Source organism: Hippocampus zosterae, chromosome 16 (assembly GCF_025434085.1).
Source record: "Hippocampus zosterae strain Florida chromosome 16, ASM2543408v3, whole genome shotgun sequence".
NCBI lineage: Eukaryota > Metazoa > Chordata > Actinopteri > Syngnathiformes > Syngnathidae > Hippocampus > Hippocampus zosterae.
The window spans coordinates 15,520,724-15,533,242 of NC_067466.1; the positions used below are offsets into that span (position 1 = coordinate 15,520,724).

The 12,519-nt window shown below is 41.3% G+C and overlaps 1 protein-coding gene and 1 long non-coding RNA gene across 2 annotated transcripts; one reads left to right on the forward strand and one right to left on the reverse strand.

Moving 5' to 3' along the window:
- Positions 1-1,659: 1,659 nt before the first annotated feature.
- On the forward strand, positions 1,660-6,599 carry LOC127588524 (ubiquitin carboxyl-terminal hydrolase 2-like). The gene is made up of 12 exons (XM_052047288.1): positions 1,660-2,217; positions 3,085-3,132; positions 3,228-3,357; positions 3,866-3,977; positions 4,080-4,190; positions 4,932-4,996; positions 5,070-5,173; positions 5,270-5,350; positions 5,446-5,524; positions 5,703-5,810; positions 5,888-6,008; positions 6,134-6,599. Exons 1-12 carry the CDS (start codon positions 2,062-2,064, stop codon positions 6,222-6,224), a joined length of 1,206 nt encoding a protein of 401 aa, XP_051903248.1. The 5' UTR covers positions 1,660-2,061; the 3' UTR covers positions 6,225-6,599.
- A 1,774-nt stretch (positions 6,600-8,373) lies between these two features.
- LOC127588543 (uncharacterized) lies at positions 8,374-9,440 on the reverse strand. The gene is made up of 2 exons (XR_007959109.1): positions 9,287-9,440; positions 8,374-8,579 (listed from the first exon to the last, which is right to left on the reverse strand). It is a non-coding gene; the product is annotated as an uncharacterized LOC127588543 (long non-coding RNA).
- Positions 9,441-12,519: the final 3,079 nt, after the last annotated feature.

Genomic DNA, 12,519 nt, shown 5'->3' on the forward strand with positions numbered 1-12,519 from the left:
GTCGAGAGGATTTCCACTTACCCAGTTGGCTGGGTAAGTGGAACAAGCCGCCACATGCTGTGATTATTCCTAATTTTTTTTTAAGGATTACTTGGTTCCCAGAAATCCCGAATCTAGAAAAAACATTTTTTTTGAAACATGGAAAAAGTTTTGAACATTTCAAAATGAAACCCCAGAAAAATGTCATGTTGCCATTTATTTCCAGATCTAATATTTACAGTGCACCTCGCAAAGTATCGTAACGTTATTTTGGTCTTCAAAATTACTTTTTTTCTGGTCATTAGGTTCCGATTACTTCATCTCAATACTGCAATTTTCCCCATAACGTTAAATTTTTCCCCCCGCTCGAAATGATGTGATTTTCTCGTTGTTCTGATTCTGATTCTCATGATAAAATCTTTTCCTGACAAATTTTTGACTTTCTTCTCCTAACGTCGCATTTTTTTTTGTCCCTTGTAAAGTTAATTTTTTTTTCTCGCTATGTTGTACATTATTTTCTCTCAATATTACAACTTCATTTTCATCATGTTGAGACTTGTGGCAACACGTATCGCAGCAGGCTAGCTACTTATTTTTCCAGACACTGGTTAGCTGAGCAAATCGCATACTCGTAGTTCAGTACACACGGAATAACCTATTGGTGAATTTCATTTTAGTTTTTAATGGGGGTGGGGAGGGAAACCGCTGATTTTTTGGAAGTCTATCTCCATTTATTCACAAATTCTTTTGGGTTCTTTTATTTTTTTTTTTAATTCCCAACCACCCCTCGATGCATTTCTAATAGGTGGCAATTATACACGGTTGCTGGATTTGCCTTGGAGAACAAAACATTCTCTTGCCAACACCGCACTCAAGGAGTGACCTTTGTTGGTCATTCTTGAGCTGATTATGTATCCGTGGTTACATAACATCGGGGGAGTGGGGGTGTTAAGGAATGGCTTTCGCTTCATGCATTTTCGCTGTGTGACTGTGTGTGACCACTTGTTTTCTCATGTTATTACAACTTTTCATAATTTATTTGACTTTTGTCAAATTAATTTGGTGGGAAACGTATACTGTACCAAAAAATTGAAATACTCAATTACATCAAGGATTGCAGAAGACAAAAAAAAAGAAGTCAAGATAAAATTAAATCTGAAATATCTTTCAGAGATAAAATATTGCTGGCAAACAAACAAAAATAATCCACCTGCCAAGTGAAAAGACAAGAAATGCAATCTGGGCTGTTATGACATCCATCACATACTGCACATTGTTATGTAAGAGTACCCGCTGACATTTATGGTAGTTAATTTTATGACCCACTAATTTGTATTTCAAAGCAGTTCTGATATACAAACGTTGCAGTCCAACAACAAGTTTTTACTGCATCTCCAACTTTATTAAACTGGAGTGCCAAAATGATTTTTTTTTCCAGATTAAAAATAATGATAATACTGTCACCCCCCAAAAAAATCAAAACATTAATCTGCATAAATATTAGGTATTTTTGCATGCTCTCTTTGTTCTTGTTCGAATGTTTTGCCTCCTCTTTTCATTGGTCTGTTGTTGTGTTGTGATGTGTTTGAATATTGATGAAAGAATGAAAGAGAATACGGCTTTAATGTCGCAGTGTATGTTTGTTCCGCGTTCCTCCAGGTGTAAAAGTACACGTTTTTTTCCCCCAACACAACATTCGGAGACGCACTTCAGTGCACACGTTTTGTTGCGATTATTTTGGAATAAATTATACCAATGAAAAAAATAGGACGAAAAAATAATGATTAGATGTCTCGGGTTTCCTATGACTTCCGAAGGCAGCACTGCGCCGTCCCTCAGTTCAGAAGAAGAAGGGGGAGGAGCAAGAGGCGTTCGCGTACACAGTAAAAACGATATACACGCTAGTTTGTCGGCGGTTTACTCTCAAGTCGGCGGGTGGGCTCTTTGCACGACAACTCTTACAAGGCTCCCTCCACACTTCACTGGACTCTTCGTCGCTTACGCACCCCTAAATTCCCTGGACTTTTCCTTTTCGGTTTCCCCCTTGCTTTTTGTTTTGGGACTGTTGCAGCTGCATCCACCATGCCGTCCCCTCGATACTCGTACACGGTGACGGCACCGGAGGAGCCGGCCGCCGCTTTGCCGGCGTCCAAGACCAACGTGCGGAGTTTGGCTCCGTCCTTGTCCCGTTCCAAGCTGGTCTCCGCCTTCATGGGACTCATCATCAACCAGGCGAAGGTGAGCGCTTGTTGTTAACGTTTATTTTGTTAGCACTTCTATCGAAGGCTTGAATCTTTTTCTGCATTATTGGGTTATTTTTTCAATACTATTATCCACATAAACAATGTCGATACACGAAGATGGCGTTAATTTTGTCACGTCTGTGGAGCTAAGTAACTTATACATTTTCTTTGACCGTACCTTGATAAAAAGTCCAAACTTCTCATCTTAGAAAGTTAAATTCGAAACAAGATGAATTGCCCCTTAGCTCCCTTATCTTAGCACTTGCTCTTATGCTGGAACTGTAGATTCAGAATGACAACATTTGTACACTAAACTGTTTCACGTGTAGATGTTCTTTTTATATGACACTTTATGGGTTTCCATTGAATTTGATTTGTATATGGAGCGATCTCAAAGAGTTAGAGTTGACATCCTAGCATGCAGGCGGACGACTTACTAAAAAAAACGACTTTGTTGGCAGGTTTTCAAATGATAAATGAAGTGAGCCGTAGCTCTCTTAATTTAGCTGTTGCTAACCCGCTAAAGAGAGTTGTAATAATTCATAATTAATCGACAAGTAATTGATAATCAAATGTATTGGTAATTATTTTTTAGAATCGACTGTGGAAAGTTTAGGTTTGATTTTTTTTGAATTTTGTTTATTTCAATGTAAAAGTAATATTTGAAAATTTCCACGTGATTTACGGGGATTAGTGGAAATTAACTGAGAATTAAGGGTAATTTAAAACCCAATAATGAATGTTGTAAATTCCCGATTTAAGCCGATACTTGCCATGACTGTTCAACTTTCACAGATTTGTTTTTAACCCAGTCTCTGCCAAATAGCCATGACCTTCATGCCCTCTCTTTCCCTTGGAGCAGAAGCAGAGTCCACAAGGCCTGGTGGGACTAAAGAACCTGGGAAACACGGTAAAGTGTCCCGGCATGCACCTCCACAGTACACCCTACACTCCAGAAGGAGTGTCATTTATCTCATGTTTGTTTTTCTATATGTATGCTTGTAGTGTTTCATGAACTCCATCCTCCAGTGTTTGAGTAACACTCCCGAGTTGAGGGACTATTGCCTGAGAGAGGTCCATCGAACAGACCTGAACAACAACAGCAACAGGACCAGCCCTTCAACCCTTGTTGAAGGTAGCATGTTGAAGTTGGTTTCCGGCGCATTTTGTGAGCTCTTTGGGAGACCCACAGGGATTACAGCGAGGCCCCATGCCATTCACTCAATCCTATCATTAAAACACATTGCATTGTTTCACTGCATTTTCTGAGAGCGAGGTCAAATGTCATTCGCCCTCGCCTATCGTAAGAAAACATCCCAATGTTATCAATGAATGTTAGCTAAGTAGGCCCTTGTTTCCTGTACAGCTAGAAAGATAAGATTCTCTGTGATATGTCGGTCTTTATCTATATGCAGCATGCCATTATGTCAAGCAAGCATATATGATAGTTTGTTGCATAAGGCCTTTGAGTCATTTTTGGGGCGTCCAAGTATAGTAGGTCAGATCTAGTTTTTGTTCCTGTCTTTGAAATACAGGAGATTAGACTGCCTTTGATAGAAGCTATTGAAAGTGTTTTTTGTTAGTCATTGAAGGCAAATAATATCTTTTGTCAAGCTTTGCTCCCATTTTTTTCCCCCCCTTAGAGTTTGCCAAGCTGACTCAGAGCTTGTGGACATCGGTCAACAACGAGACATTCATCCCCTCGGATTTCCGCAGCCAGGTGCAGATTTGCGCTCCCAAATTCGCCGGTTGCAAGTAAGTTACGTCCTCGCTGCAACTTTTTTGTTTCCTCTCCCCACCCCCTCGTTTCGCATCCTGCAGTCAACCGGCTGACTGGCTGTTCTTTGTCTTGTGCAGTCAGCAAGACGCGCAGGAGTTTCTGCGTTTCCTGCTGGATGCGCTCCACAACGAGGTGAACCGAGCGATGGCGTGCCCCAGGGCGTCCGTCGAGGACTTTGACCACCTCTCGTAAGTCTGCGCGTCATGGACGTGGGTCACCTCTGCTCCCAATAAGTCACTCAATGACCGTAAAGCCAGAACAGAGTTTTTACAACCGCTTTCTTGAATGTCAACCTTAAAATTGACCTGCTTCTCCAGCATTTTTTTTTTCAATGCACTCACATTAAAATAGTCTATCCAGGACAGCATGCTGACCTAGAAATTGTTTTGTCTGCCATACCGGTCTGTGGTTCCCGGTTGAAATCTCAGTTTAGGATTGCTCGTGTGAAATGTGTGGGTCCGTCGGTTGAGTGCGTGAATCGTCGGTAATTGCAATTTTTACTTCACAGGGTGTCGTTTTGTATTTCTATTTGAGGTCTTCAAGACCATTTCTGTGCCTTCTGCTCAGGCCAGATACCGATGAAACCAGTTTGTGCAATAAAAACATGACCTCGTCGGGATTATCGAGGTTATCTGCACGTTTGTTCACATGGTAATCCAAACAAAACAAAATAAAAAAAAAATATTTCAAAACAAATAAGGGCAAGAGTGCTATTAAAGAAATGAAAAGGAACTCAAAGTCTACTTTACATTTAAAAAAAGAGTTAAAAAAAGAAAATGGGCAAAACGAAATAAAAACTGACTGACGACTAATGAACATTCCAAAATTATTCAAACACTCACTGGGGAAAAGCAATCTTGTTGTCAATTTTCAAAACAAAACTCGACACCCGAGACTCCAAGTTGAACATCTCAATTTCTTCTTCCCAGTGATGACGACAAAGCCAAACGGATGTGGAGTACGTATCTGCAGCGGGAAGACAGCAAAGTCGTCGGTGAGTGTTTGTTTGGCGGCAGCTTTAGCAATTAGCTTATCCTTTGACGCGGGGAAAACATTGTCTGTTGTAGATCTGTTTGCCGGCCAGCTGAAAAGCTCCCTGACCTGCACCGTATGCGGTTTCCGCTCCAACGTCTTCGAGCCCTTCTGGGACTTGTCCATCCCAATCGCACCGGTCAGAATTGCAAAAAAAAAAATTTTTTTTTTCAAATGGTCACGCACGGATAAGCTCGCCTGCGGTCGTGTTATCTCACCTGCGTTGCGTCCGCAGATCATCTCCGGCGAGGTGACTCTGAAAGATTGCCTGAGGGTCTTCACCGAGGAGGACGTGTTGGACGGAGACGAGAGGCCGGTAAGACCTCAGCGTCTCATATTATTATTTTTTTTATTTTTTTGTTTTCTGACGAATGGCTGGCCTCACTGCTTTGTTGCGTTTCTCCCGCGCAGACTTGCAACAGATGCAAAACCAGACAGAAATGCACCAAACGATTCAGCATTCAGAAGTTCCCTCAGATACTTGTGCTTCGTATCCTTCAAAGAAACTAAAAACCCACCTTGCATCTCGGCGCTAAGGAAGTGCTATGTGAGAGTGAGTTGAGTAGCTTCATTTCAACAAAGGTTGCGCTTCGTCCCAATGAGGAACCGCGTGTTACACGCTATACCCCCCCGGCACGACCTCCTTGACTCGCAACCCCCCCTTCCAGACCTGAAGCGTTTCTCCGAGTCCAACATCCGAGCCAGCAAGCTGTCCACGTACGTCAATTTCCCCCTCAAAGACCTGGATCTCCGGGAATTCGCCTCCGAGGGCAGCGGTGCGTCCCGCGGCCTTCCGCAGAACTTTCCGGCTACTCCTTGTGTTTGATTGTACGTGTCCCCCCCCCCCCTGCAGAGCGCGCCACGTACAACCTTTACGCCGTCTCCAACCACTGGGGCAACACGCTGGGCGGCCATTACACGGCCTATTGCAAGAACGCAACCGTCAGCGAGTGGTACAGCTTCAATGACTCCAAGTTGGTCCTGTTTATTTATTTTTTTATTTGTATTTTTTTGTGGCTTGTTCAAGCAATCTCATCAGAATTGTGGCGTTGTAACCACAGTGTTTGTTATTGTTGTATTTGTGTGTGCGTGCGTGTAGGGTGAGCCACATGTCCTGTAGCCAGGTGCGCAGCAGCAACGCCTACATCCTCTTCTACGAGCTCTGCAAAAATCAGACGTTTCACCTTTAGGCGCCCTTCAGGCTACAGTAAAAAAGTACCGGTAACCCAGTGAGACGTGAGGGTTAACCGCTGGACGTTGGCGCCATCTTGTGGCTCAGGCTGTGACAAACAGGTCATGGGATGAACTGAAATCCATGAACAATGACTGGGGTATTTTTTTTTTTTTTGGGAGCACTTTTTTCTATGCACTTTATAAACATGGAAGACATCACCATTTGGAGAGACAAAAAAAAGGGTGTCAAACTTGGCTACCGTGTTGTAATTTATGTACAAGGTGAGGTACCATTTTTTTGTAAACGGGCGCAACAGGAAAAGGAAAAAAACAGGTGCTGAATTTGTGTGCGTGTTTGTTTCTATAAACCATTAAAATTCATTGCAAACTTACATGGCTTTGCTTTTCATTGCTGAGAAGTACCCATAGTTGCTTAAAGAATACATCATCTTAATTAAATAAAAAAAAACATCCAAATCATCACACAATTTTGTGGGTATTTTTAAGGTAATATTGCAAGAAATTGATTTGACTTTGTAAAAATATTTTGTCAATTTTTTCATATCTACTGAATGGTTTGTCATTAAAAATGATTGCCAATGATTAAATAGAAAAACAATGAAAAAATAACCCAGAGAAAACTGGTTTTAGGAGGTTGCTTTCTTTTGTTGTTTTTGAAATCAAATTGTCGTAAGAATACTGGTACAGTATAACTATTGTGTTGGCGTGTGTGTGTGTGTGTTTATATATTATATATATATAGTTGTGACTAAATTCAGAGTTGTGAATGAATGACTGAGTGCGCCGAGAACAAAACAACAGGAATCAACAGATCTTGTAATTGGCCATGTTTTCGGCTTGAGTGCGCCAAAACAAGGAAACGGGAGTGTTGTCAACGCACTTAGGCATGAACTAATTTCTGTATTTCTATCCCAATAGGAAAACGCAGCGACACCGAGGAAGTTGGAGCAAGTCAACCCTCTCTGGTACGAACTTTTATATATTCATCTTCCATATCGACACCAAATGGGCTTAGGCGTTGCGAGCAGTCTTTTTATCACATAGCGACGTAAGTGCAGTTGTGTTTACACACGGGCTAATGGCCTTCGTGACCATAAAATCCACAAGGCCTCAATGTGGAGTAAAGTCCATTCTAGACCCTGACACAGGTGGCTAAGGCCTGGAACACTGACGCCTCTAGGTCTCTAGGAAGGTAGTGTGGCGCACAGGAAACGCAGAAATTGTTGACTAAATTATTAGTTTATTCTCCCAAGACTACCCGGTTTATCTTACAGCTATTAAAAAAAATGTATTCATGGTTTTACCAACACACAGCCATAAATGATGATCAGGGTAGTACGACTAATAATGCCACTTTAGTGAATAACTACTCCAGTCACTGAGGCTAGTGAGCTAGGTAGATAGTAGCGGGTTAGCGATTAGCCAATTAACTGAGGAAAAAAGGGTTCTTTAAGTGAATTAGATGGAAGCTAAAATATATCGATCTCAATTTATGAACTTGTTTTTATTTTTTTTACGTTTGATAAATGCTAATCAGTTCAAAAACAGAGCCATATACCATATTATAAAAATAGTAATATTTGAATAACTCACAAGGTGAGCTAGTTAGCTGAGCAAAAATCGTCAAAAGATGGCTCTTTAAGAAAAATGCGCCCGGGGTGCAACTAACGATAATTTTAATACCGGTAATCATGAATCTGTCGATAATTCTTGTGTTCCTTGGTTAAAAAAAAAATGTTTTGCGCTAAATTAGTCAAAGCTAACATAATGGCACAGACACGTTGCGTCAAGCTAGCATATTTGTTGAACATTGTTCAGATTCATCATAAGGTACAATTTTGCTTTTTATTTTTGATACAGTGAGTCTAGCACTTTTGCCAACAACTGTCCCAAAGGTAAACGGACCTCCATTTAGTTATTGCAAACAGTGAGTTTAATATGGTTTCGATATTCGTGTTTATACCGTACTATATTTGACTACAGTACAGCATAACCATAGTGCGGTCACATCATGAAATGAAGCAGTTGTTTGTGTTCACAGGGAAGTTGTAACAGAACGTACACCTGGACTTTAACCTGCTAGCCCGGGTTCGTGTCTAAGAATAGCAGACAAAATGTCATGCTTAATAATATGAGGCAAACACAATTTTCAGGAATATTTATTTAGCAAAAACATGTTCATGTATAATTAGCCCTTTCAAGTTAAATCCAAGTGCACAGAAATGTCTCGAACATATCCCACCAAAACTGAAATAATTTATTTTAAAAATGTATTATGCTGATTCCTCATAGAAGCCGTCTTGCTCCTCACACTCTCCCAGTGTACTTGAGTACTCCAAAGATACCGCCACCTAAAAGGAGAACATCTTTTATGACGTTGTGGTATTGTTACAACTATAATCGTTATCAGTTTGGTCAATTTTAACAAGGAATCAGGAACACGTTCTACCTATTTAGCCTGCAAATCTGATCCGAGAAATGGATTTTGAAACTGGTTAAATGCTTAAATGCTGGCGACTAAACTACATGGTCAAGATACGAGATTGATCCGGAGTGTCCCCTGCCAAATGGACGTGAATTTTGTGTCTTCAGACCAGCTCTGGAGATATCATTGGATTCGGCGATGGAGCATTGAGCCAGGATTATCATGTAAAAGGCCACAGTATGAATCACTACAATACGGATGCGTAATTAAGACTTGGTTTGGATAAAAAAATGTGGAAATCGGGACCATCAAACGGAATCTCAGACTAGTTCATGGATGTCAAGTGGACATACCGTAACGTGAACTTCTACGCTACCAGTACAGCCTCAAGAGACCAAAATACCGGCACTCTGGGATATCATGTGTATTTACTCCAAAAGGTACATATTACTGAAATAGGAGGTTGAAGTGCAAGATGGTTTCAGAGTGTCCCCTGCTGGTCTGAAGGTACCATACACAATAAACTCGTGCCTGGGGACTTTCAGGATTTACCTTGGGTGACCCGACAAGGTCACAAATGTTAATGTGTCCTTGAGGAAACAAAGAAAGAGGTGCGGTTCAAACTCGACTCACCGATAGCAGCCACGCCGGCAATAGAACCAATTGTGATGCCTGCAATGGCGCCGTCTGAAAGCCCCTCAGACCCACCTCCACCACCACCTTGACCCCCAGTGATGGGGGTGGTCCCTTTTGCTGGCGTAGTTGCATTCGGTGATGGAGATGAGCCAGTTGTCCTGCCTGGATCAGGTGTGGTGGTTCCTGGACCGGGTGTAGTTGAACCTGGATTCGATGCAGTTGAACCTGGATTCGGCGTGGTCGAGCCTGGATGAGGTGTAGTTGCTGAAGTTGAGGAAGGAGCAGGTGTACCCGTGGCTGGAGTGGGTGTCACCGTGGTTGAAATTGTGGTTGTCTGTCCTCTGCACAGCATAGCTGTTAATGCAAAAAGAAGGTTGAGCGTACACACGGCCCTTAAGCGTCACTCACAACTCGCCATAAGGTTTTGATACTCGGTTTTGGTAGCTCACAGCCAAAACGCAATGTCACAGTGAACCTGGAGCAAAGTATGGGTGGAGTGTATGTATAACACACGGGAGATCAGTGCATATCCAGTGAGCGTGGTGTAAGTGTGAATTATGATGTTTTTATTTTGCGCGAGGAACATAAATCATGACGCATTTATCAATGGAAGTGTGCCTGTGTCCCACACTGAGTCTATTTGTTGATTAAATGAAGTTCAATGTTAAGGGCGAAATGACTGATTTCCATCAACACCACACGCAGTAGACCAAAGTGAGAGGTACTTCTCTCTTCGGGCTTGGATAAATACAAGTGTGGAGTACTTGTGCATGACTCCTGTGGCACCCCACTCTTAATGAGTACCGTGTGGTTGCAAAGTACCTGCAGACAAAAGGAGTATGGGCCCCATACACGCTGTATGCAGTGTTTATTTTTTATTTTTTTTGCATGTCTGCAACCTTCTACGATAATGAAAATACCCAATTGTCAGGTGGGATTTGAATCTCACACACTCCCTGGACCACACTCACTGCAGGTAATGATAATCGGTTTAATCTTTGACTAGTACTGTGCTCTTAACGAGGACGATCCCGTTTTGACAAACACTCTTAATATTTACAACATGATAACCTTTGGCTTTTTATGACGCGGCTTGAGGAAACTGCTACCAACTTTTCCCTTTTTTTTTTTTTTTGGTAACAGTATCAAACAACTATAGGAAATTTCTGGGATCTGAAGATGCGGCACTTTTCTTGAGATCTATAAAAATGGGTTTTCGTATCGTCGTTACCTGTACCAAGGAGGCATAGGGTCAGGGCAAGAAGATCCAATTTCATCTTGTTCATAGTTAATGTTTCAGGAAAAGTAAACCAAGGAGAAGTCTGAAAAAAAGAGTGTTCACCACCAACAAAGTACATGTTTAATCTGGGCAAAAACAAGCATGTTCTAAGCGGGATTTCTGACCTTGGTGTTTGAAAAATCTCGGAATTACTCCTCACCATGCTCAATAATATAATAATACCAAAACAACCACTATCCAGGTAACCCTGGAAATTGATCGATCTAATGTAGAAACCCAAAATCTTAAAACGATCGTTCATATCTATTCTCACGCTCTACAATACAGAAAATACAGTATTTTCATTTGCGGATTTTACAAAATTATAAACCCCTGACCCTTCTGATGTAGAACCCAACTTATAGCAAATTGCAGCCCCCCTCCCCCCCCAAAAAAAACAAAACAACAAACACCCCCAATGGAAGCTTAACTCACCTGGGACTCTTGGAGTTGACACCAGGATGTCCGTGGTTGCGAGGCTCTTTTTATCCTCTGCCACCATCCAGGATCCTCCCTTCTTCATTCGCTGTTCTGTCTCTCGTACACACACCCACACACGAACACTCACACACACATTGCAAATACATTGTCCACCACAAGTGCTATATCTGGATTTTTATGGCTTCTTAATCAGAGCGAATGTGCAACATGTCCTGAAAATGTCATTTATTGCCTGTAGATTTGGTGATTCATTATTTAAAAAAAAAAAGAAGTCAATGAAATCAATGTTATCATCTCAGCACATCAGTGAACTTTTTTCAACTCCAAACAAGAAAACATGAGGTCATGTTAGCGATGCCAATGGGAATCGCTGATGTAACGATATTTAGCCACCTTTCATGATAATCTCCCAACACAGTGCTATATTAGCTTAACAATGCAAAATATTGTGCAGCTGATATTCTGTGCCATCCAATACAGTGAAATGCCCCCAGTTGTGAGGATGTGGTATCTGTAAAGCTGACATTTTATAGCGACCTGATCCTGGTGTATAGACACCACATCGTACGAGTTCATGTGAAGTATTGCAATGTTGATATTTTGTAATACTCACGACTACGCCATGGGCTCATTTGGTGTGACATGACATCTGTAAAGCTGACGTTGTTCTGATGTGTGGATCTGGATACAATTTGCTAAGAGGTTACAATGCAAAATTTCACAATGACTATCTTTTGCGATGATAGACAAAATATCATCCTTTGGGCCACAAAATGGCCCCCGGGCCCCCGGGCCACCACTTTGAGACCAATGTAAAGAGTTTTCCTTTCAAGTAATAATATAAGTACAGATAAGTTGAACTTTATTATGTTGGATTGACCATCTGCCCCATCAACGATAAAAATGCCATAAAATTATTTTCGGATGAAATGAAACTCACTGTGCACTCGGTGGACAGTGTTTATTATCTATTCATTATCTATAGTATCTATTCATTAGATACCCCTTCACAAGCTCATCGATCCAGTGAAAATCGAAAACTGTCACACTTAAAAATAATAACGTTCATTTTGAGGTGGTATTCGAACACAAGCATCGATGATGTAATAACATGTCATGGTGTGACATGACATCTGTAAAGCTGACATTGTTCTGATGTGAGGATCTGGATACAATTTGCTAAGAGGGTACAATGCAAAATTTCACAATGACTATCTTTTGCGATGATAGACAAAATATCATCCTTTGGGCCACAAAATGGCCCCCGGGCCACCACTTTGAGACCAATGTAAAGTCACAGAGTTTTGCTTTCAAGTCATGATAAACGTACAGATAAGTTGAACTTTATTATGTAGGATTGACCATCTGCCACATCAACGATAAAAATGCCATAAAATTATTTTCGGATGAAATGAAACTCACTGTGCACTCGGTGGACAGTGTCTATCATCTATTCATTATCTATAGTATCTATTCATTAGATACCCCTTCACAAGCTCATCGATCCAGT